The sequence below is a fragment of the Mus caroli genome, unplaced genomic scaffold, assembly GCF_978045245.1.
Source record: "Mus caroli unplaced genomic scaffold, Mus_caroli_1 scaffold_2, whole genome shotgun sequence".
NCBI lineage: Eukaryota > Metazoa > Chordata > Mammalia > Rodentia > Muridae > Mus > Mus caroli.
The window spans coordinates 75,985,679-76,011,428 of NW_028227257.1; the positions used below are offsets into that span (position 1 = coordinate 75,985,679).

General features: G+C 40.1%; 1 protein-coding gene across 2 annotated transcripts in view; it reads left to right on the top strand.

The window, feature by feature from the left end:
* Positions 1-25,750, top strand: part of Qser1 (glutamine and serine rich 1) — a 61,780-nt gene that overhangs the window by 19,909 nt on the left and 16,121 nt on the right. For both annotated transcript variants that reach the window (XM_021156507.3, XM_021156510.3), the window contains exons 3-7: positions 3,514-7,191; positions 16,912-17,237; positions 18,915-19,031; positions 19,620-19,753; positions 20,736-20,953. In XM_021156507.3, the coding sequence (XP_021012166.2) occupies positions 3,514-7,191; positions 16,912-17,237; positions 18,915-19,031; positions 19,620-19,753; positions 20,736-20,953 (4,473 nt within the window). The remainder of the gene's footprint in view (positions 1-3,513; positions 7,192-16,911; positions 17,238-18,914; positions 19,032-19,619; positions 19,754-20,735; positions 20,954-25,750) is intronic.

The window sequence follows — 25,750 nt, forward strand, 5'->3', positions numbered from 1 at the left end:
CAACATCTTCATCTGAAGGCTGCTAGCAGAAGAGTCACTTCCAGGCAGCTAATGAAGGTCTCTTAAAGTCCATGCCCACAGTGACACACCTCCAACAAAGCCACACCTCCAAATAGTGCCACTCCCTGGATCAACCACAACAGTCAGTCAAAGAAGTGGAAAAGCAGAAGGATGGTCAGATGAGACAGCCCTTTTCAGGAGACTGGGTTAAACCCACAGCACCTTTTGAGAATAGGCAGTCCTGGGTCACAAAATCGCCAACAGAATTCCCAGTGTTTATCAAGTATATGCCTGCTAATGGAGAGAATCCACAAAGTTATGATGAAATAGGATGGTATCCTATAGAAATGATTTTTTTTTAAGATTTATTTATTTTATGTATATGAGTACATGTAGCTGTCCTCAGACACACCAGAAGAGAGCATCAGATCCCACTACAGATGGTTGTGAGCCACCATGTGGTTGCTCGGAATTGAACTAAGGACCTCTGGAAGAGCAGTGAGTGCTCTTAACCACTGAGCCATCTCTCCAGCCCGACTTCAGGCATTTTTAAAGAAGCAATGATATCTTATAGGATGCACTTGCCTTGTATGAAACAAACTCTAAATAATTGAATTACTCAAAATAGACTTATTCACCCCCGACTGGAAGGAGTGGTAACAGCTGTACTAAAAGATAGCTCTCAACTGCAATGGTCATCATGGTGGAGAGAAGTTACGAATTTGGAACAATGCAGTTGAGTGCAGAGAATTAATATAAGAGGTCAGGCTATAGCTAGAGGTCTCATATCAAAAAACCCAGTGCTTTTTTTGTGGGAAATATGGACATTTGAAACCAAATTGGGAACGAGGCATCTCTAAAAGCAATGGTTTTTCTAAATATAAGCCAGAAAGAAGGCCTAAACATCCAGGATTATACAAGCAGTGTGGCAAGGGGTGCAATTGGACCAATGAGTTTATGTCCAAGAGACATATGCAAGGCAATTTCTTGCTGTCAGGAAACGAAATGGGGTGGGGGAGGGGAGGGGCTTTCTCAAGGCACCACAGCAAAAAGTACAAGCTGTTAGCCTCTTGTTAGATAGGAAATAACAAGCAGGCAGAAAAACCTCCACTGAGTATTGCAGATTTAATGCATGCTACTATAGACAAATGCTGCTGCCGATTTGGCCATAGATAAAAATCTTATGTTATCCCCCAAAAATCAATGTAATAAAATAACTACTAGAATTTATAGTCCTTTGCCTTCAGGGGCAGTAGGAGTGGTCTCAGGAAGGAGCAATTTGACTTCCTAAGGATTTATTGTTCATCTAGGAATTAGGAGTTATAAATGTAGATTTCAAATGCGAAATTTAAATTATGGCTTATGGTAAAAAGATAGATGCAGTTCAACATGTGATAGGATTCCTTAGCTGTTACTGTTTCTCTGGAAAGGCAAAGCCGATCCAGAGAAATATCTGGAGGGTCTGGATGTCCTGGGAAACATGTGTTCTGGCAAACAGTTGTCAATGATCAGAAGTCAAAATTAAAGTTGTAAGTGAATGACATTCAAATAGAAGGTTTGGTGGATACAGGAGCTGATGTAGCTATCATTTCTCAAAAATCATGGAATTCAGAATGGCACTTCAAAATGTTTCTACACAGTTTCTAGGAATTGGAAAGTTATCTTAGGGGGAAAAAGTGTGTGATGGCTTAAATGTGTGGGACAGAAGGTCAAATAGAAAAGTTAAGGCCTTATGTGACTACATAGCCATAAATGTATAGGGATGGGATTCATTATGGCAATAGAGAATTCAGATTAATATCTCCTCAATACCAGAGCCAGTCCATAAAATAAGGGATGAAAGGAAGACGCTTCTGGGGAAGGTTTTGGGAAACGTCATCCAGAACAAGCAGCCACAGACTGTGCAGGCTGTCCAAACACCATCACAGCAGGGACTTGGCTTCCAAATGGATAAAGGGGGGGGGGGGGGGCTACTGCTGAAATTGTACATGGTTGACTAAGAAGCCTGTGTGGATAGAGCAGTGATCGTTACATTAAAATTACAGGCACTTTAGCAACTGGTACAAGAACTGTTGGAGGCTCAACATATAGAAGAGTCTGCCAGCCCATGGAATTCCTGTGTTTGTTATAAAAATGAAATTGGGGAAATGGAGAATGTTAATAGATTTGAGAGCCCTCAATAGAGTAATTCAACTACTTGGTCCTTTACAGCCTGGAATTCCTTTACTTTCTTTATTACCCAAGGCAATGCTAGAAGATAAGATGTCCAAGAATATAAAAGGCTCAAGAAGCGGTATCCAAGTTGCAGGAAAGAGAACCATTGCTGTTAGGTTTTTACCTCACTCAGTTGTGCATATGCTCTTGAGGGTTCAACAGAAAGATCACATCAGATACCTGAGAACCCTGGGAAAGACATAGGAAAGAATGGAGAAACAGCTTCAAAACTGCATAATTAGTAGCTAAAACAAATCAATAGAAATGTAGTAGGACTTATTTTTATGTGTTTGACCATTTAAAGGACGCTATTTCTTTCAGTGTTGGCTTCCTCTTGGAATTCTGGGAACAGGAGAGGATTTAAAAAGCCAGAAGAGGCTGAGAGAAGAGAAGTAGGGTTCAGGAGTCCCCAGGAAACATATGAATAGGGTCAGAGAGCAGCGCAAGAAGAGAAGCCGCTTAGTGACAGTTGAGACTAGAAAAACTGATTTGAGCCAGAGAAGATAGGAGATAGTTAGGAGAACCCACACAAAGTAGGGCAAAGAAAAAAAATAAACAAAAGCAACATACACACACCTATAAATTATTAAAACCCCTAAACAAATTTATTTGTTTATTTATTTATTTATGGGGGGTTTTCGAGACAGGGTTTCTCTGTGTAGTCTTGGCTGTCCTGGAACTCACTTTGTAGACCAGGCTGGCCTCAAACTCAGAAATCCGCCTGCCTCTGCCTCCCGAGTGCTGGGATTAAAGGTGTGCGCCACCACACCCGGCAATATTTAGTGTTTTAATGTTTTGTATATTTTACTTTATTTTGTGTTAGGAAGTTAGAGTACATTAATTGCCAGAGAGTTATGTACATTTTTACTGGCTTCTTAATTTTCATATGGCATTTGTCCAGTTCCATATATGTAAACTCACCTATTTAAGGATAGTGAATATAAATTGTTGCATCTTTCAGAACTTTGATTTTTGTTTTAAGAAAGCAAACTTTTTTTTTTTTTTTCCTAGACAGGGTTTCTCTGTGTAGCCCTGGCTGTCCTGGAACTCACTATGTAGACCAGGCTGGCCTCGAACTCAGAAATTCGCCTGCCTCTGCCTCTCAAGTGCTGGGATTAAAGGCATGAGCCACCATGCCCAGCAAAAGCAAACAATTTTAACTATAATTTTAAACATTCGTATATAAATATCCAATTAGACATTTTGATGTCCTGAGATCTGTGTGACACTACAATGTCAACATTTATTTAAATATCTGTGCTATAATTACATAGAAATGTCTCTGTGTTCTCTTCATAGGCATGCATTCCTCAGCAGCAACTGAGCTGTTTGTTGCAGGACCCTTGCCAACCACTGGGACACTTCCACCACCAACTTTGTCTGCTTATCAGCATTCATCTACCTTTAGCAATAGAAACTTTGCGACCACCTCACCTTTGGTGCTTCAAGATTCATCTTTTAACACTACATCAAATGGAATTTTAAGCCCTCATGACCCTTTGCTACAAATTAAGACTTCCCAGGGAACTGTTCCGACTGCTTTGGCATTTGAGCGCCTGGGCAGTTCTGCATTAAGTAACAGCGTACCACCTCAGTCTTCAACATATCGCTCAGCTCAAGAGTCAGCACCCCATCTTTTACAACCTCAATTTAGTTTGTTGCCTTCAACACTTGGGGGAGCCCAGCAAACCCCTCAAGCCTATAATTCAGCTCTTTTTACTAGTTCTGCTGCTTCCATTGAAAGAGCTCTTCTTCGAGAATGTAGCGTTATTAAACACCACCAGCGGCCTTCGGTTACCCAGTCTATTCAGGCACAACTGACTGGTTCACAGCATCCCTTACATAGTTACCTATCAAGTGCAAGTATTGGTAATTTTCAGGAACCATCCAGGCAGTCGTCTTTATCCTGTAGTTCAGTTCGAGATTCTACTCAGGTGAGCAATGGAGTATTGCCGCAGAAGACCCCTCAGGTCTCAGCAGAACTGGCTCAGTCTTACTCATCTGTAATTCCATCATCAGGGTACCTTCCTTCTGCTACAAGAGTAGACAGCTGTTCTACAAAACAGCCACTAACATCAACTACAATTCCGAAGCCTCAAAGTGTAATTCCTCCTGTGCAAACACTAAACTATTCTAAACCTTTACATAACCAGAGTTCTGTAATATCAGGTCAAGCACAAATTTATTCTACAGCACAGCTACCAAGCCTTTTATCAGTCAGTCAGTCCCAAAATTATGGTTTAGTACAGCCACATAATGTGCCATCTATTGTTCACTCACAGGTTTATAGGTCCAGCAGGGTTGAGAAATTGCCATCCTTATACAAAACATTGACTTTTTCTGGGTCATCTCAGCCTGTAACCTCTGAAAACCAGACACTTAGTTATTCATCCAATCAGCAAGAAGTATTATCCTTAGTTACAAATGAGAATTATCCTGCTCAAACAAGAGACCTGCCATCAGTCAGTGAGTCTCAAAATTATTCTTCTGGTCACTCTCAGGGTTTATCACCAGTTAGCCAAACACAGGTCAGTTATTCATCTCAGTCTCAAGTTTTATCAGTTGTTAGTCCTTCAGAAGGCTATGCATCAGGACAGTCTCTGACATTAACAGCCCCTTCTCTTTCTTATTCTTCTGCCTCTCGGGGTCAGAGCTTGCCAATTTCTACCCCAACACCAAATTATACTTCTATGCATTCATCCCCAAATGCTCAGACCCAAGGATCTTCTCCTCAGCCCCAAAAGTTTTTGCCTGTTGTGCAGTCATCTTTTGCATCCTCTACTCGTGGTCAGACATTACAAAGTAGCATACCTTCCCCTGATCCAAAGTCTTATGCTGAAAGAAAGCTTGACTCAAGCGTGTATACATCGTCAAAGCAAGAAGATTTTCCAGTGCAAAAATTACAGGCATTGCAGTCACAAGCATCTCTTGAATCATCAAGCCAAAGGCTACCTGATGGGGAAGTGAATGCTCAAGAGTCAGTTTATAAGACATCAAAGGCAGAGGATAGGTATTCTCAGAGTGTAACCAGAAGTAACTCTCACCTTGAAGACCAAGTTGTTGGAGTTGCTCTCCAGGGTTCAAAACAAGAAGAAAACATGGTCGGTTCAGTGACACAACTTAACCAGCCAAGTGTCCAGTCCAATAATGCAGTAGCCACTGATCTTAAGAAGGCAACGAATTTAATGCAACCTCCACAGGGAAGGTTGAATACTAAAGACCTCAACCAGCAGCATTCTCTCATGCACAAGATGCATGAAGCGAAGGTTCAGCAACAGCATGATCAAATAATGAGTGCCTCATCTCAGATACAGATTCCAAATCATGCTTTAGGGCATAGTCATCAGGCTCTTCCTAATACATCAGTCCTTTTAGACTCTGCCTGTGACTTACAGATTCTTCAACAGGCTGGAATTCTACAGGCCAGCCTGGGACAAGCAAAGGCATCCTTGCAAGTACAGCGTGTTCAGAGTCCGCAACAGATAGTCCATCCTTTCCTACAGATGGATGGTCATATCATCCAGAGCAACGGTGAACATCCTCAACAGCAGCTCCATCCTCACAATTCTGATATTATGAAACTAGACCTCCCTGAACCTTCAAAACCATTGCAACAGCTAACAACAAAGGGCCCCTTTAGTGAAGCCAATCCACATGACTCAAAGAATCAGTTTGTTTCTCTTGGATCAATATGCTTCCCAGAGGCAATGCTTCTCAGTGATGAAAGAAATATTTTATCAAATGTAGATGACATCTTAGCAGCTACAGCAGCAGCTTGTGGGGTTACACCTTCTGACTTTTCCAAGTCAGCTGCAAATGAAACCATGCAAGATATTGAAAGTAGTGATTCTAAGTCTCATTATCAGCAGTCATTAAATGTCAGGCATGTGAATTCAGATTTTAACTCCATAACAGCTTCAGTAGGAAAGCCACAGAGTATTAATGATATTTCCTTGAATGGAAATCAGGTTAGTGTAAATCTTTCATCAGTACCCACCCTTCAGTCAGAAACAGTTCTTGATCAACCGCATATGGAGACACCTAGTCAAAATATACCAACTAAAGTACCTTCTGCCATGGTTGGACTGGGTCAGGAAATCCAGGAACAAAGTTCTGACCCATTCAAGAAACAGTTGACTATAAACCATGAGTCTAAAGAAGACAGGGAAATTGCTGTTGACAGTGCACTGAGTAATAACAGAAATCAAGAGTTTGTCTCTAATAGTCGGAGCATAAGTGGAGACAGTGTAGTATCAGAGCGTGACTTTACCCTAGTAGGTGATGACACTGGTGTGTTGGTGAACCCTAGAAGGAGTACACTTGCACTGATGGCCATATCCCAGCCAGGGGATGCAGCCAGTGGCAAGACTGAAGATGAAAAACAAGATGTAACATATTTTAACCTTCCAAAGGAAAAAGCTAAAGGAAAAGAACAAGGTAAAGAGGAAGAAGATAATCAAAAACAACTGAAAAAGTCTGCTCAGTGCAAGCGACAGAACCCCAGAGGGACAGATGTGTATGTACCATACACTTCCCCTTCCTTGGAAAGCTGCGATGAAGGTTTTCAGCATCAAGAAAAGATGAGGCAGAAAATCAAGGAAGTCGAGGAAAAGCAGCCGGAGGTCAAAACAGGATTTATTGCTTCTTTTTTAGACTTCCTGAAGTGTGGGCCCAAGCAGCAGTTCTCCACTCTTGCTGTTCGAGTACCTAACAGAACCAGACGATCAGGAATGCAAGCCACCCGTACGTTCTGTCCCCCACCTTTTGCAAAGACATCACCTGCAGCACAAGCACCATCTGAGACAGGAGGGGTCAGTCTGTCAGAAAAAGCTGACAGTGAACTTAAAACTTTAGAACAATTATCTTCATTTTCTTCTGATGAGGAAGATCCTGGCTCATGTGGCCATGATATCTATAAGAACACCTCTGCTCCCTTAACTGTGTTGGATGCTACTTCCGATAAAACAAAGAAAACAGGTAAAGTTTTAAACAGTTTGCAGTTATCACCATTAGTTTTCTAGCTATGGCTTAAGTTTTAAAACCTATGCAGTTCTGCAAATACATCTTAAGGACAAGAACATACCTCGGGAGTTTGCTTTTTGACATTTCCTTGCATGTAGGATTTTGGTTACGCCACAAAGAATCATCTTACATAGTCTGCTAGCTGCATTCCTCAAAGCATAGACATCTTAAGGCAGTTTAGGAATGGAAGATTTGTATTATAGGTTTTTTTTTTTTTTTTTTGGTTTTTCAAGACAGGGTTTCTCTGTGTAGCCTCAGCTGTCCTGGAACTCACTCCGTAGACCAGGCTGGCCCTGAACTCAGAAATCCGCCTGAGTGCTGAGATTAAAGGCATGCGCCACCACTGCCCGGCTCTTATTTTCTTAATATTCCTAGTTTTACCCAAAGATTAGCATGTTAATATTTGAAGTGGTTGTATACAAAAAGCATGTGCATCTGGCTAAGAGAGACCTTCCAAGTTCTGTGCTGGCTCCTAACTGTATTCCCAAATTCTGGGTAGACAATTCACTTTTTCCTTCAATTAACAGTTGACAGTTAAGTATACTTTATTTTTAAGATAGTGTCTTACTATGTAGACCATCTGACTTTGAGTTAAGTACTAAGATTAAAGGTATGAGCCACCAGTGCAGCCACAGTTTACTATTTTACGGAACAGGTTAAGGAAAAAAATAATTGCAACAATTTATATAGCTATGACTTTTTTTTTTTTTTTTTGCCCGGAATAAGAGTCGGGAGATGTGCATACAAGATTGGGCTGGGGAGATGGTTCTTCAGTTGAGAGCACATAACTGCTTTCCCAGAAGGCCTGAGTTCGATTCCTCTAACACCCACACTGGGTATATCACAGCCACCTGTAATTTCAGCTCCATGGGACAACTGATGTCTCTGGCTTCTTTGGGCACCTGCAGTCAGTTACACACATGCACATCATTTTGGGGGGAGGCACCCAGGTGATAGAGCTGTCAGGAAGTGAACCACCAAAGTCCATAGGACTAGTGACAGACCTGCATCTGAATTAGTTTATCTGATTTTAAAGCATGTATTTCTGTTGAACTCTTGTATAAACAGGAATTTTAAGACTTTATACTTTTCCGTTTCTGGACTTGAGGCTGTCTTCATTAAGATAATATGAAATAACTGATATACCAGATAGTTAACATAAATGTTTGATACTAAATATATCTAAAGGTTCTCCAGAGTTGTGTGAGACCCTATCTCAGAAAACAAAACAAGCTCTGTGCTCATGCCTTTAATTTCAGCACTTAGGAGGCAGAGGCAGGAGGATATCTGTGAATTCAAGGTCAGCCTGGTCTACATAGTGAGTTCCAGGCTAGCCAGGGCTGCTTGATGTGAGTCTCTGTCACAAAACCAAATAAACAGTAAAAGCAGGAGGGTGGAGAGATAGATGGTTTAGCAGCTAAGAGCACTAACTGCTCTTCCGAAGGTCCTGAGTTTAAATCCCAGCAACCACATGGTGGCTCACAACCATCCGCAATGAGATCTGATGCCCTCTTCTCGAGTGTCTGAAGACATGTACTTACATATAATAGTAAATAAATAAATCTTTAAAAAACAAAACAAAACAAAAGTAAAAGTACAACTTGTAGCTGGTCTTTATCCTTCACACCCTAACACTATAGGAGAGAAACAAGGATAGAAGGGAAAAGGAAGTAGGAAAATCCCTAAATGTAACTAATTTCCTTTTGTTTCTTCTCTGGTCATGGCTACTGTACTGACTGCAGCCAACCTCCTTAAGTGATCAACAACTACTCACCATGCCTATTAGAACTCTAGCACTTATATATACTCTGAAAAGTTCCCAGAATTTCAAATATCACACAATCACAGAAACTATCTGCAGGTAGCAAAGCCACTCTGCTAGAGCACAAGACAAATCATAGTCAGCTACTGTGGACAGTCGGAAGCAGCCCTATATCCCACACCTGGGATTAAACAAAGGCACATTCTTAAATTATTTCCATGCTCTCATGCTCTTATCTGACTTTGTGTCTCCCTGCTCCCCCCCTCCCCCCCCAGCTCTCCTTTGTCTCTTAGTTTATTGAGACAGGATCTAGGCATGCATCAGACTACCAAAGTGCTCAGATTCCAGTTGTCCATGACCACACTTGGCTTGTTTATTTCTTCTTCTTCTTTTTTTTTTGGGGGGGGGGTTCGAAACAGGGTTTCTCTGTGTAGCCCTGGCTGTCCTGGCACTCACTTTGTAGACCAGCTGGCCTCGAACTCAGAAATCCGCCTGCCTCTGCCTCCCGAGTGCTGGGATTAAAGGCGTGTGCCCCCACACCCCGCTTGGCTTGTTTATTTCTTGATGGTAGTAGCTATTCTGACTGGTGAGATAGTCTCTGTAGTTTTAATTTGCATTTTCTGAATGGCTAAGGATTTCCGGCATTTTTTCTATCCAGTTCATTGTTTTATTTTTTGCTTAAAATTTTAATTTTATTTATTTATTACTGTTTGAATAATTCTCAGAGAGGGCTGGAATTCAGCAATTAAAATAACTGGCTCCTCTACTGAAAGACCTGGATTCAATTCCTAACACCATATGGGAACTGACAACCACCTGTAATTCCATTCAGGGGATCTGACACCCATGGATGGATACCAGGCATGTACATGGTATATGAATATATATACAGAGAAGCACCCATAACACAGAAAATACAGTAAAGTAAAATTTAAAATCTTAGAGTTATTTTTATATTTTACATATTAATCCCTCCAGGGATTATAGGGTTTACTGGTAAAAACCCATTCTTTTTTTTTTTTTTTTTTTTTAATAAATTATATCTGTGTCCATAGGACATGGTCTTTTTTTTTTTTTTTTTTTTTTAAGATTTATTTATTATATGTAAGTACACTGTAGCTGTCTTCAGACCCTCCAGAAGAGGGCGCCAGATCTCATTACAGATGGTTGTGAGCCACCATGTGGTTGCTGGGATTTGAACTCTGGACCTTCGGAAGAGCAGTCGGGTGCTCTTACCCACTGAGCCATCTCACCAGCCCAACCCATTCTTTTTTTAATTTACTTTTATCTTATATGCATGAATGTTTTGTCTAAATGTTTATATGTATACACTATCATGTGTATGCCTGATGCTCATTTAGAAGATGGCATTGGATCATCCGGAACTGGAGTTGCAAACACTTGTCAACCACCATACGGATGCTGCAAATAGATCCTCGGGAAAGCAGCAGCCAGTGCTCGTAACTGCTGAGAGCTAGGAAACTGGAAAAACGCACTTTCTCTCAGTGTTTGTTTCTTTTTTTTTTTTTTTTTTTTTTTTTTTTGAGACAGGGTTTCTCTGTATAGTCTGGCTGTCCTGGAACTCATTCTGTAGACCAGGCTGGCCTTGAACTCAGAAATCTGCCTGCCTCTGCCTCCCAAGTGCTGGGATTAAAGGCATGCGCCATCAGCACCTGGCGCTTTCTTTCATTCTTTAGGTTGACTCTTTACTCTTGAGTTGTTTCAGTTCTGTATAGCAGCCTTGGTTCTGCACAGGCCTGCTTGTCATTTCTTCTCATCTGAACCCTAACCTGTTTCTGGGTGGTAAAGTGTACTGTCCTTTTTTTCTGTCTTTCTTTCTGGTTTGTTTGTTTAATTACATTTATTTTGTATGGGCATGTTTGGAGGGAGGACACGCATGTCATCTTGCTTCAGAAGACAACTTGTGGGAGTTGGTTCCCCCTCAGGCATTGATCTCAGGTTCCTAGGCGTGGCAAGTGACTTTGCTGAACCATCTCACCTGCCTTTAATGTTTTCTTTATGCTTTATTTCTTGTAATAATTTCAAAGTTTCATGTTTTCAACTAAGCTCTTTGATCTGTTGTGAATTCATTTTCGATAGCGCAAAAAATAGTTATCCAGTTATTCTTCCAAATGTGGACATTCAGTTTTCCCAGCACCGTTTCTTGAAGAGGCTGTCCTTTCTCCAGGAATTTGTTGAAAATCAGGTCACTGCAGGTGTGGGCTTCTTCCTGAGTCTCATTTCTGTGCCGTTGCTGTTTTGTTAGTGTGATCTGAGGTCAGGACTGGGTTAGTTCTAGTGTTGCTGCCTGTGCTCAGGAGAGTTTCGCTTTTGGGGATCTTTATGCTCTGCGTAGATTTTAGGGGGTTTTCATTTTTACTTTTTTGCAGAATATTATTAGATGTTTTGGGATTTTTGTTTTGGTTGTTTGGTTTTTAGGTGGGGCCTCTTGAATTCTAAACTGATCTTTTTAAAATTGCCATGTGAAGCCGGGCGTGGTGGTGCACGCCTTTTGGGAGGCAGAGGCAGGCGGATTTCTGAGTTTGAGGCCAGCCTGGTCTACAAAGTGAGTTCCAGGACAGCCAGAGCTACACAGAGAAACCCTGTCTCGAAAAACCAAAAATAAATAAATAAATAAATAAATAAAATAAAATAAAATTGCCATATATCTAAAGGTGACCTGAACTGCCTGTTTCCTGAGTGCAGGAATTATAGGCACCCACACTCCCCCAGCAACATTGAGAATGAAACCCAAGGTTTTTGTACAAGCTGATCAAGCACTCTGCCAGTCTGGCTACTTCCTCGGCTAGATCATTGGAATTGTAATGGTAACTGTAACAGACTGGGTTTTTATCCTGTTTTCTTAATTTCAACATCTTAATTCTTTCCCTTGTCTTCCTTTGGTATTCTCCTTCTTGGTTCTTGTCTTTAGTACTTAATTGTTATTGTATTTTCTGAATGATACTTACACTTTCACATACTCTGGCCATATCCCATTAATTGTGTTTATAACAATCTGTTTTTAAATGTTTTGTTACTTTAGATTTTTATTTTATTTTAACTTCTGTGTGTATGGGTGTTTTGCTTGTGTGTATGTCTGTTTATGCCCAGTACCTTTATCTTTTCAGCTTCATTGACTTCTTTTTTAACCAAAGAGCTATGAGTAACGGTCAAACATTGTTTTTCTATTAAATGGTACCTTGTTATTTTATCTAGTTTAAGTTCAGATGTCTACTTAAGGTGTTATGAAAAACAAAAAATAAAAAAACAAAACCTTTTTTGAGACAAGGTCTCACTATGTAGCTCTTGCTGTCTGGAACTCGTATGTAGAATAGGTTGGCCTTGGACTCACTGAGATCCACCTGTCTCTGTCTCCCAAGTGCTGGAATCAAAGATACACCACCACACCCTTGAGAACTTTATGAATTTTCTAAGTGGCTTGGTAAATATTCCATGATTATAAAGTACAAGGAAATCCTACTTTATATTATTACTCAAGTCTTGTACATTGTTTCTAAAGCAGTAGGTATAGTGGTGTACACCTTTAATCCCAGAGTTTAGGAGGCAGAGGTGGGCAGATCTCAGTGAGTTTGAGGCCAGTCTGTTTTACATAGTAAGTTTCAGAATAGCCATAGCTATAGTGACTCTCCCACCTACCAAAATCTTGAAAACATAATAAATAATTTCAAAAGAAAGTAAACATGTATTCCTGGAGTAGTAAAACATTCCCCCTAGAATTTCTCAGGAAGGCAGATAAGGTGGTTTTCAAGAAGCCCGACTATTTGAGTTCTATCCTAGAACATATATAAAGGTCGAATGAGAGAACGGACTCCTCTTAATAAGCCCTGTAGCATGCATACACATACAGAGACAGACAGACAGACCTCCCACATACAGTAAACAGAAGTAAGAAATGTACTTATTTCAGGAATTACAAAAGTGGATAGATGAAACGGGTATATCAGAATGTTTCCTTTATTTATCTCATTTTATTTTTGGGTTTTTTTTATGACAGGGATTTTCCATATAATCCTGACTGTCCTGAAACTCTGTAGACCAGGTTGGCCTCAAACTCACAGATCTGCCTCCCGAGTGCTGGGATTAAACTGCCTGGCATGTGTGTGATTTTTTTTTTTGAAGACTTATTTATTTATTTTATGTATATGAGTATACTGTAGCTGTGCAGATGGTTGTAAGCCATCATGTGGTTGCTGGGAATTGAACTCAGGACCTCTGCTCACTGTGGCCCTGCTTACTCTGCTCCAAAGATTTTTATTATATGTAAGTACACTGTAGCTGTCTTCAGACACACCAGAATAAGGTGCCAGATCTCATTACGGATGATTGTGAGCTACCATGTAGTTGCTGGGATTTGAACTCAGGACCTTCAGAAGAGCAGTCAGTGCTCTTAACCCGCTGATCCCTCTCACCAGCCCATGTTTGTGATTTTTTTTTTTTAAGGTTGGGTTATATTATCTTTTTCTTTGTCATTTATTTGCACACTTATTTTTTCAGTATTGAAGATAGAACTCAAGGCTTGGCACATGTGCAGCAAGTACGTACTCTACCACTAACCTGTATCCTCAGAGTTTACTCGATATATTTTGAACTTGTGTGGTTGAGTGCATATATTTTTCTCTTGAGATTATACTTACATTTTTTTCTAACATTTTAGCTATTTATTATTTTGAGGCAAGGTCTTACTATGGATCCCTGGCTGGTCTCAAACTCTCAGGGATCTAAAAGGATCGGAATCACACAGGGCACACCAACATCAGGACAGAGGAGATTTATTTGCCCCGGGGGACACAGGGCAGGGACTAAGAGACAAAAGAAAGGAAAGAGAGGATGAGGGAGAAGAGAAGGGGAAGGGGAGGAGGAGGAGGAGGATACTTACCCCAGAGGGACCAAAAGGGCAGAGAGGAGACAAACATGGCATATGGGAGTTTATAAGGGAACAGCGGGAAACCCCATAGTAGGATGAGATCTTTAATTTTAATTGGACATGTTAAATAGGTGGGCCAAAAGGGGGCTTTTGATTGTTAGACTTCAGTGCTTTGGTAGCTGAAACTTGCTGGTCAGCCTCAGGAGGAAAAAGCTGCAAAATAAGGGAATAAACCTTGGTAGGTAGCTTTAGGACTGTGTAATGTAACCATTCTTGGCAAGAGGGAGCAGGAATGTGTTTGTCGTGCTTGGGTCTGCTAGAGCCCTCAGGAGCCTTTCAGGGGCTGAGACTGAAGGTATTGTGTTATTGTTGGCATTGTAAAATAATATTTTTTCATTTCTTTTTCTTTTGGAACTCTTTTCTTATATAGCATAAATCATATATGGAAATATTTAAATATACAAAGCAAAATAGTAAGTTTTACATAAATTTGAAAGTGCAGACATGTAAGCTATGCATGATTCCTGAACACTAGTAATTTCATAAGCTAAGTTTAACAAGGAAGGCTACAACGAAAGTACTCACTTTCCTAGTAATTCTCTCCCTAAACAGAAAGTTAAACTGAATGGACATTGACATGGAACAGACAGGAGCATTGAAAGCAATGGAAAGTGCTAGAATGTGGATAAAGAAGAAAACTTCTCATTATAAATGCTACTGTCTAGAAAGCCAATACATAAGAAATTAAAGGTACCACATGACCTGTTGATCCCCACTAAGTCAGTTACTTAGCTTTTACACCTGTGTATTTTACGTATATGAGTACACTGTCACTATCTGCGGACACACCAGAAGAGAACATTGGATCCCATTACAGATGGTTGTGAGCCACCATGTGGTTGCTGGGAATTGAACTCAGGACTCTGAACCACTGAGCTATCTCTCCAGCTACTTACATTTTTAGGTTGATCATTTTTTGTATGAAAAAGTACTAAATTTTGCAAAATACTTTTCCTGTGCCTGTTTATGATCCTGGTGATTTTCTTTTTTCTCCCATTGTACCACTAATATAGTGTATTATGTGAGTTATATTCCTAAGATAGATAATACTTGGTCATAATAACATATTTTTATTTATGTATTTGTTCTTATTTATTTATTTTTATGCTATGAATTGACATGTCTTGTGCCTGATGGGACAGACTCTATCTATCACTGGGCTACAACTATCCCTTGTATAACTCTTTTTTTGTTGTTGTTCATTTGTTTTTGTTTTGTTTTTTTTAATTAGGTATTTTCCTCATTTACATTTCCAATGCTATCCCAAAAGTCCCCCATACCCCCCCCATAACTCTTTACATGATATATTCATCAAGTTTTGCTGAAGATTTTTGTGTTTATATCATTAGGGATATTGACCTAGTTTTCTCATTACTACTATTATTACTATAATTATGTCATCTAGTTTTATTATTGGAATAGCACTGTATTGTTGGGCAAGGTGATTCATGCCTTTAATCCTAGTACTCTGCAGGCAGAGGAAAGTGGGTCTCTTGAGTTCAAGGCTGGCCTAGGTTACATAGTGATACTCTGTCTTCATAAAGTGAGTTTGGAGTTTATTAAGTGTACTGCTGGTTTTATGTGTCAACCTAACACAGGCCAGAGTTATCACAGAGAAAGGAGCTTCAGGTGAGGAAATGCCTCCATGAAATCCAGCTATAAGGCTTTTTCTTAATTAGTGATCAAGAGGGGAGGGCCCATTGTGGGTGGGACCATCCCTGGACTGGTAGTCCTGGGTTCTGTAAGAGAGCAAGCTGAGCAAGGCAGGGGAAGCAAGCCAGTAAGGAACATCCCTCCATGGCCTCTGTATCAGCTCCTGCTTCCTGACCTGCTTGAGTTCCAGTCCTGACTTCCTTTGGTGATGATGAACAGCAGTGTGGACGTGTACGCTGAATAAACCCTTTCCTCCCAACTTGCTTCTTGGTCATGATGTTTGTGCAGGAATAGAAACCCTGACTAAGACATTAAGTGTTAGTTCTTTCACTGTTGGTAGAATTTAGCAGTCCAGTCTCTGGGGCTTGTGCTTTTTCTTTATAGGATGATTTTTTAATTTTCACTTTCTTATTTGACTAATTAGTTTATTCATAGTTTTTGTTTGTCTTGAGTTCTTAGTAATTCGTGTCATTGTAGGAGTTCATTTCATCTCATTCATAGCATTACTTTATTTCAGTACTTTCTGGTGCTGTTAAAGTATTGGGGGTTTTGTGTGTATGGGGGGGTGGCTCATGTTAGTCTGTACCATGTGCACACCCAGTGCCCATGGAAGCAAGAGAAGGCATCAGGTCTCCTGTGACTGAGAGAGCTGTGAGGTGCCTGCCGAGGAGGTACTGGAGATCTTTCCAGGGTCTTCTAGAAAAGTATTCAGTGCTCTCTCAATTGCTGGGCTAGTTCTCCAGCCTGTTTCTTTTCTTTTTCATATCCAATTATCCTTCTTTCTAGGAGTTCTTTTTTTGTTTTTGTTTTTTGTTTTTTTGGTTTTTCAAGACAGGGTTTCTCTGGATAACCCTGGCTGTCCTGGAACTCACTTTGTAGACCAGGCTGACCTGGAACTCAGAAATCCGCCTGCCTCTGCCTCCTGAGTGCCGGGATTAAAGGCGTGCGCCACCACATCTGGCTTTTTTGTTGGTTTGGTTTGGTTTTTTTCTTCTAGGAGTTCTTAAGTGTTGGTTATCTGGCCCTTCCTTATTTGCTATCGTTTGTGTGTGTGTCTATCTTTTGAAATTATTTTTGATGTATGTAATGTAGTTTGAGGTAAAGTTAGCTAGGTCACAGCTCTAAGTTTGCACTGTAGTCTTATCTATATTTAGTTTGTACCTCTGATTCTTGAATTAACAGCCATTCCTTAATTTCTTCCCATGGTATTGTTTCCAAGCAACTGATTGCAAAAATACCTTATGCTAATGTTTCAGACATTACTTAAAACATAACTGTTTAAATATTTGTCACCGGTTCTGTTTGTGTGGCTTAGTTTTAGAAGCTCTGCCTGTGGCAACTCCTGGTGCATCTGCTGAGACTGCTGGTGTTGCTCCCACTCCCTCCACTGCTGTTGCAACAGTTAAACAAGACCTTCATTTGACTTCATTAACTGTCAACACCATGGAAAATGTCAACTCCACAGAATCCCCCACAGCCATCGAACTTGATAGTCTTCCTTCAGACCAGTTGGCAAAAGGACAGGACACAGTTGCAATAGAAGGTTTTACAGATGAGGAAAATATTGAAAGTGGAGGTGAAGGTCAATACAGGGAACGTGATGAATTTGTCGTAAAGATAGAAGACATAGAGACCTTTAAGGTGAGTGAATATTCTCAGGTGTGAAGGGCCGAGTACAGCTGGGGTGCTTGTGTTTTCCTGATGATTTCACTGGCACACCTGCACTACCCAACATTAAACAGGTTATGAGTATCCTGTTGCTGTGTTTGATAAGGTTGGACTGAATGTCATATTTATAATTTAATTCATTTATTTAGCCTGTTACTCTGTAGCCCAGGTTGGCACTGTGGCAAAGGCTATCACACCCACAGATGTTTGTTGAGATGGGGGTTTCATGTAGTTCAGGCTGGCTCCATATGGCTGTGGATGACCTTGAACTTCTGATCCTCTGCTCTCTACCATCAAAATTCTGAGATTATGTGCATGCGCCAGCTTACACAGTTTTTTTTTTATGCAGTCCTTAGGACCGAATCAGGGCCCTTGCATGTGCTAAGCAATCACTTTACCAATTAAACTACATCTTAGTCCAAATTACAGTGCTGTTGTTAATTTTTTTATGACTTTTAACTGATACATTATTAGGGATATTAGAAAATGTTTATATAATTTAAGAAAATAACAGAACTAACAAACATGAATTTGGATTTAATTTTAGAGCTTTAATTGTAGCACCATGAGTAGAATGCCTGATGTGTTTGTTTGTTTGTTTTGTTTTGTTTTTTAATTCCAGGATAGCCTTGAACTACTAGCAGTTTTCTTGACTCAACCTTCCAAGTGTTGGGATAACAAGTTGAGCCAGCATGCCTAGCTAGCCATACTTAATATATTTTTGGATTTTTTGTTTGTTTGGTTTTTCTGGCATTGTTTTTTAAGTTGAGATGGAAAGCAAAGGAATTAGAACAAGGAAAGCTGCCACATTCACACTGTCTGTGATCCTGCCATTGACAGTTAACTCCTGTTACATTGCAGCATATTTGGTTTAGATGTTATAAAACTGTACAAGGGCTGGAGAGATGGCTCAGCAGTTAAGAGCACTGACTAGTCTTCCAAAGGTCATGAGTTCAATTCCCAGCAGCCACATGGTGGTTCACAACCATCTGTAATGGGATCTGACCCCCTCTTCTGGTGTGTCTGAAGACAGCTACAGTGTACTTATATATATAAAATAAATAAATCTTTTAAAAAATAAAATAAGACTGCACAAATGGGAAGATAATACCACTAGCAGTTTCTTTCGGTCATCTTAGTTCAGTAAAAGAGCAATGGATTTCATGTCAGTGAGCTCCTTTTTTGGTGGGAAAACTGAAGCGGAGACTGAATTGAATCATTTTTAGGGGTCAAGTTTATCCATATATCAACAACCCCCTAGGTTGTTTAAGGCCTTTGGTTTGATGTCACTACCACAAGGTTGTTTGGGGGGTGTGTGTGGGGGGTGTACTATAGAAACTCAGACAGAGATAAGAAATGAAAAGTTATGCTGGGGGTAGTTGTGCATACCCTTCATACCATCACTCAGCAGGCAGAGGCTGGTGATCTCTGTAGGAGTAAAGTCAGCCTGATCTACATGCAGATTCCAGGACCGCCAGGGCAGCATAGAGACCCTTCCTCAACTCCCCACTTTCTCCACCAAACACAAAAAAGAGAGAGAGAAAAAATGAAAAGTTAAGGTAGGCCTTAAAGATTCCCACTCACAGTAACAGTCTATAAATATAAGCATGATCATATTTTCCTAAATGTAATTAATTCTGCTTATTATAGGAGGCTTTAAATACGGGAAAAGAGCCCCCAGCTATTTGGAAAGTACAGAAAGCTTTGTTACAGAAATTTGTTCCTGAAATTCGAGATGGGCAAAGAGAATTTGCAGCTACAAATAGTGTAAGTGAAATGCTTGATTCTATCCGCTTTTCTAAGCTGACCCTTTGATGAACAGAGGTGGGGTCAGATGTCAGATGCATCAACATTTCTGATTGGTAACAGCACTGGCTGCTCCTGCAGAGAGCCTGGAATCCATTCCTAAGACCTACATGGCAGGTGGAATGATGACTCCAGCTCTAGGGATCCTATGCTCTCTTATAATTCCTGAGGACACCTGCACTCATGCACATATTCACACCGACACATGTGCACAGTGACATAACAGCAGAGACAATAGCTCTGAAGTTCATAGCACACACTACTCTTGACCTGGACCTGAGTTCATGGTAGGAAGCTCACAACCTCCTCTAACTCCAACTCCTCCTCAGGCACCAGCACTCACTCATACGTGCTCGTGTGTGCTTACTCCCTCGAGCGTTCTTTCTCTCTCTCCTGCTTTCTCCTTGCCCATTGTTAAAATCAGAATAAAACTGGTCTGGTTATGGATATATTTTGGAAACTACAAAGGATGGGAGGCTGTGAACTTAACAGCATAATATTTATGTGTAGACTATATAATTGTATAATTAAAATACTTTTTTTCTTTAGTACCTTGGGTATTTTGGAGATGCAAAAACTAAATACAAAAGGATATATGTGAAGTTCATTGAAAATGCAAACAAAAAGGAATATGTCAGAGTGTGTTCCAAAAAGCCAAGAAATAAGCCTTCACAAACTATCAGGTATTTGTTTTCTTATGTACTTATTGGCTTATTTGGTTGTTATTATTGTTTAAAGGATCTATCTTGTCAGTTAGGACTGAATGCTGCAATACCTTTTGCAGTAGGTGAATCCTTTTCAGAGAATGAGGTGGACATTGTAAAGCTAGTGGCTCTCTGGTAGGATAGGTACCTTCTTTGCTTGGGTCTTTTTGGTGTCACTGTAGTAAAATGGAAAAAAACAGAAGGTGCAAAATTTATTGAATCTAGCTCTTTGTGACAGAACTTCTCAGAAGCCCTCTTTGCCTGATGGGTGAAAGAAATAAAGGAATGTCAAGGTTACAGCAAGATAATTGGGGGTTAGGGGACCCACAGACATGTGCATTATCAGGTTAGCACAGTGAATTCCTACCCTAGATCGATGTGCCTGGGTTATGTGCAGCAGCATCATCTAGAAGGTAACTAGACTGACTAACTCTGAGATAGGTAGTAGAACGTGGGTGTGACCTAGATACTCTAATCAGTCTGCTGTCATCAGTGGGTCTAGTTTAATTAAGATCACCACCTGTTTTCAAACTGCTGATCCAGTTGTCAAGGTGGAACTCACCACACACATTTTGAGATTTAGCATGGGACAAATCTTAAGAGGTCTCAGCCTGATGCCTTTGCATTTGAACATCAGAACTTCATGGCCACCACAGCATCAGAGCTAGATTTGGCTTTCCATCCATATCTCCTATTCTCTGGAAAAGGAATCCAAAAGGAGTTTGGTAGAGATAAAGATTGAGGTAATATCCCCTTAATAATTGAACATAGAGTACCAGTCTCAATCTATTTCATGACAATGCTGTGGGAGTCATTTGAGTTGTATATAGCACATGGACTTTATTTTTGAAGTGTTGGTCTGAGCAAGTTTATTATTTTCTTATTAATCATAAAAGTCATTTCTCTTTTTTTAATCTTAAAAGATTTAATGATTTTAACTAAATTTGTTTTAACATTGCAGAAATATTCCATCTAAGCCAAGTAGTGTCAGTAAAACTTCTGACCCACCAGTATCAAAAACTACAACTACAAAAGCCCCGTCTACAAAACCCAAAGCTAAACAGCTCAAAATAAAGGCTGAGCCACCACCAAAGAAAAGGAAGAAATGGAAGGAAGAATTTTCATCATCACAATCTGAGTCATCTCCTGAGGTCCGTTCTAGCAGTAGTGAGGATGAGGGTGAGTTCCCCAAGAAATTAGTATTTTGATACTTATAGGTGGTGTGCAGGAATGAAGGGGGATGGTGGTGGTGGCAGTTCAGGTCGGGTTTGCTTAGTAGCAGAGTGATGCTACTGTACAAAGTTCATTATGCTTTGTATAAACCACACCCAACAGAACACATCTAGCCTACACATGTAGAGGACAGAGATTAGCAGACTTGCTTACAGACATAGCTGTTTGCTACCCAACTTTTGTGGATAATTTATTGGAATACAGCTCCACAGCTACTGTTTGGAAATACATGATTTCATGTAGTTACAGTTTTGAGTTGTGGAATAGAGACCATGTGACCAGAAAAATGCTAAACTATCCACCATATGACTCTTGAGGAAATTTTACTGACTCTCATTCTTATAAAACATAACAGTACAGACCAAGGAGGATGAAGGAAAAATGGAAGGCTGTTAAAGCCAAGCTAAAGCTGAAAACCTGGGGTCTTTATAAACAAAGGAGAGTTTTTGGAGGAACTCAAGTAAAAGCAACATGATGAAATTTTAAATTTAATTATTAGACCAGTTTCAGGCAAAAATGGCATCAAAACCTAAGTAATGGAAACAGAAATGGAAGAGGAAAATGGGAAGTGTTCTGTTTTGCTTGGTGACAGTCTCCCTAAAGAGTCCTAGCTGTCACGGAGCTCATGTAGACCAGGCTGTCGTGGAACTCAGATCCTCCTGCCTCTGCATCTTGTAATTATACCCTCAGGTAAAAAGAAAATTTTTCCTTGCATAAATAACATGGCAGACCACTAGGTGTCACTAGTTAAGCAGTGTGTTCAGACCTTTAAGACAATTATCTATAATATGGGTTTAAATGCTGGTGATTTTATTTTATTTTCACATGTAGGGTTTGTGTGTATGCTTGCATGTGTGCATGCATATGTAAGTGTACATGTGGCATGGCATACGTGAAGGTCAGAGGAGACTATTAGGAGAATCAGTTCAATCATCAGGCTTGACACAGGATGTATCTTACCCACTAAACTGTCTACAGGCTTATGGTGTTTGTGTGTATGTATGCATTTAGTTATGTATTCATTCATTCGTTCATTCATTTGGTTTTTTGAGACTTTCTCTGTGTGGAACTCGAACTGTAGACCAGGCTGGCCTTGAACTCAGAGACCCACTTACTTCTTTCTACCTCACAAGTGCTTGGGATTACAGGCATCTGGTACCACACCCGGCCTATATGGTGGTCATTTTTAAGCTCTTTCAGAATATTCTTTTTTTTTTCCTTCAGAATATTCTTATAGTCTTGAAGTGCTTTGAGGATTCCAAATAGGCTCAATCTATTTAGACTTACAAGGTAGCAATTAAATTAAAATAATGTTTAAAATATTTGTAAGTGATTGATTATTATTGACACAATTGGTTCTATTTTTATATTTGTCTACATTCCCTTAATTACTGTGTAGTAGTTTGGTTAAAGAATATGAAGAGAGCATGTTGGGAAGACAATGTTAACTGTCTTTTCAGATAATTACTAATATTTCTTGATACATAAACCTGACAGTTATACTTTTAGCTATTTATGTAGTATTTTGCCTGTATGCATGCCATGTGTGTGCCTGGCATCTTCAGGGGTCAGAAGGCGCATAAGATCTTCTGGAACTGACTTACGTATGATTGTAAATGACCCTGTGAGTGCTGAGACCCAAGCCTGGGTTCTCTACAAGAGCAGCAAGTGCTTTAACCACTGAGCCGTGTCTAGCCCTGACAGCTGTTGTCTTGAACTGCTCATGCTCTGTTACATTATTATCTGCTAGTTTCTCTTGTTCTTTGAGCCATGTTTCTTACATCATGGCTTAGTGAGGAAGATCTTGTCAACATTAATGTTTCTTTTTTATATTTAAATAGTTTTGCTTTATATCTGCAATTTTTGTTTTGTTTTGTTTTTGTTGTTGTTGTTGTTTTGCTTTGTTTTTGGAGACAGGGTTTCTCTGTAGCCCTGGCTGTCCTGGAACTCACTTTGTAGACCAGACTGGCCTCGAACTCAGAAATCCACCTGCCTCTGCCTCCCGAGTGCTGGGATTAAAGGCATGTGCCACCACTGCCCAGCTCTTCCCATAAATCTTATCACCCCAAATATATACTGTGTAATCATTAGGCAGTGGCTTTCTATTTCCCCTACTCTATGCTGGTAACCTAACCTTTTTTTTTTTTTATGAAATATTTTATGTATATGAATGAGTACACTGTAGCTGTCTTCTAACACACCAGAAGAGGGCATCAAATCCCATTACATGTGGTTGCTGGGAATTGAACTTAAGACCTCTGAAAGAGCAGTCAGTGCTTGTAACTGCTGAGCCATCTCTCAATCCCCTAACCTTTTTTTTTTTTTTAATTCATTGTGTTGTTTATTATTGTGAGAGTATATGCATGATGTATGTTGGTGCAATTGAACTTAAACAATCATACTCCCAAGTAAAGAAAGCTCTGTGAGCCTCTGAGCTGTGCTGCTGACCCTAGCCCCACCTCACCCCCCTTTTGGGTTTTGTTTGTTTGTTTGTTTGTTTGTTTGTTTTTGAGACAGGGTTTCTCTTTGTAGCATGTGACTTGCATTTACCTGACTGACTCTGAATGCTTACTGGACAGTTATATATCTTCTTTGCAGGAATGTCTCTTTAGTCCTTACTTGCTTTGGGGGCAGTTTCTAGACAGGGTTTATCTGTGTAGTCCTGGCTCTCCTAGAGCTCATCTGTAGACTAGGCTGGTCTTGAACTCAGAGACCCTACCTCTACCTCCCACATGCTGGCATTAAAGGCATGTGCCATCACTGTCTGGCTGCAGTACTAGCTTATTAATGGTTCCTTGTCCTTTTGTGGTTAAATTTAGGATTTCTTAATTTTTGTCTCTGGGTTGAATTTGTTTTTTGAGACAGGGTCACTGTAGCCCAAGTTAGCTTCCAATTCTGTACAGCTCAAGATGGCTTTGAATTCCTGACTCCCCTGCCTCTGCCTGCTCAGGACTGAGATGATTGTGTGCCTCACTTCAACTGGCTGTATTCCGGGCTTTAACCTTTACTATATGAGATTTGAAAATATTAATATAGTATTACTATTAATACTATATAGTGTCTTTCTAAATGTTTTACATTCTGATGGAGCCCAACTTACTGATTCTGTTTTTTGTGCTTTTGTTGTAGTTAAAATCAAATCCAAGGACATCAACGCTTAAAATTTTAAGAGTTTTATATATAATTATTATTTTCTTCTTAAGACTCTTCTTTGGTCCTGTTTTATCTTAGAATATTTAAAAAATAACATTTAGAGTTGGGGTGTGGCTTAGTAGTAGAAGATTTGTCTTTCGTGCATGGGACCCATGTGTTTAGTCATCAATACAGACAAATAATTCCGTAATGCCACTACTGATATCATCAGTGAGCCTTTAAATATTGTGTTCAGCTTACAATAATGGGTACAAGTTTTCTAGAATTCTAAATTATACATGGTATCAACTACATCTTATCATTGATAAGTACTGTCAGGGTTTTGTTTTTGTTTTGGTTTAGTTTTTGGTTTTTCGAGGCAGGGTTTCTCTGTGTAGCCCTGGCTATCCTGGAACTCACTTTGTAGACCAGGCTGGCCTCAAACTCAGAAATCCGCCTGCCTCTGCCTCCCAAGTGCTGGGATTAAAGGTGTGCCCCACCACCGCCCAGCATATTGTCAGGTTTTAGGTTTTGGTTTTTTTTTTGTTTTGTTTTGTTTTTGAGACAAGATCTTGCTGTGTAGCAGTGGCTCTCACTGTGTACTTACTATTCACTATATAGTTCAGAGCCACCTGCCTTTGCTCTCAAAGTGCTAGGGTGCAAGCCACCATGCCCAGCCTGGTTTTCATTTTAGAGGCAGGATTCTCACTGCTTAGAACCAACAGACATTTTTTAAATTGTTAATTATGTGCTCTGTGTCTGTCTGTCTGTCTGTTTTGTCCATGTTTGTCTGTGTGTCAGAATGTGTGTGCATTTGGGGCAGTGTTTGCAGAGGTCAAATGGGTACATTGAATCCCTTGGAACTGGAGTTACAGGCAGCTGTGATCTGCTCACCTTGGATGCTGTGAATCAAATTGCATCCTCCCCAGGAGCAGTGTACATTCTCAGTGTATGTATCACTGAGCTGTCTGTCTAGTTCCCAATTTTGGTCTGTTTTAAGACTTATTTCATTTTCTAGGTATGACTGGTTTGCTTGCATTTATGCATATATACCCCATTTGGGCCTTCTGCCCACAGAGGCCAGAAAAGGACATCAGTTTTCTTCTTGGAATTCCAGTTCCAGCCAAGTTTTCTGGAATAACATCCAGTGCCCTTAACTGCTGAGCTATCTCTCCAGACCTGGCCTTTATTGAACTCTAATAGGCCTCCTGAGTACTGGGATTATAGTCATGTACCACCAATCCCATTTAATCCTGCATTCTTAGATAGAATTTAATATGTGTAGGCTATGTTTGCATTTAAAAATTAATACATGTCACTAGAAATCTGTAATAATTTTAAGTGTAGAAATAGAGTTGGATGTGGTGACTCACCCTTTTAATCCCAGCACTTGGGAGGCAGAGGCATAGGGATCTCTGAGTTCAAGGTTAGCTGGCCTATAAAGTCAGTCCAATACTTATAACCTCAGCACGTGGGAGGCTAATGCTTTTGAAGACTTGCTAAGTGTAAAACCCTGCATCAACAGAACAAAACAAGCTCTGCTATGAATGTGTTATGCATACCAGGCTAGCCTACTTGTGTGTTGCTGTTGATAACCTTTAACTCTTGACC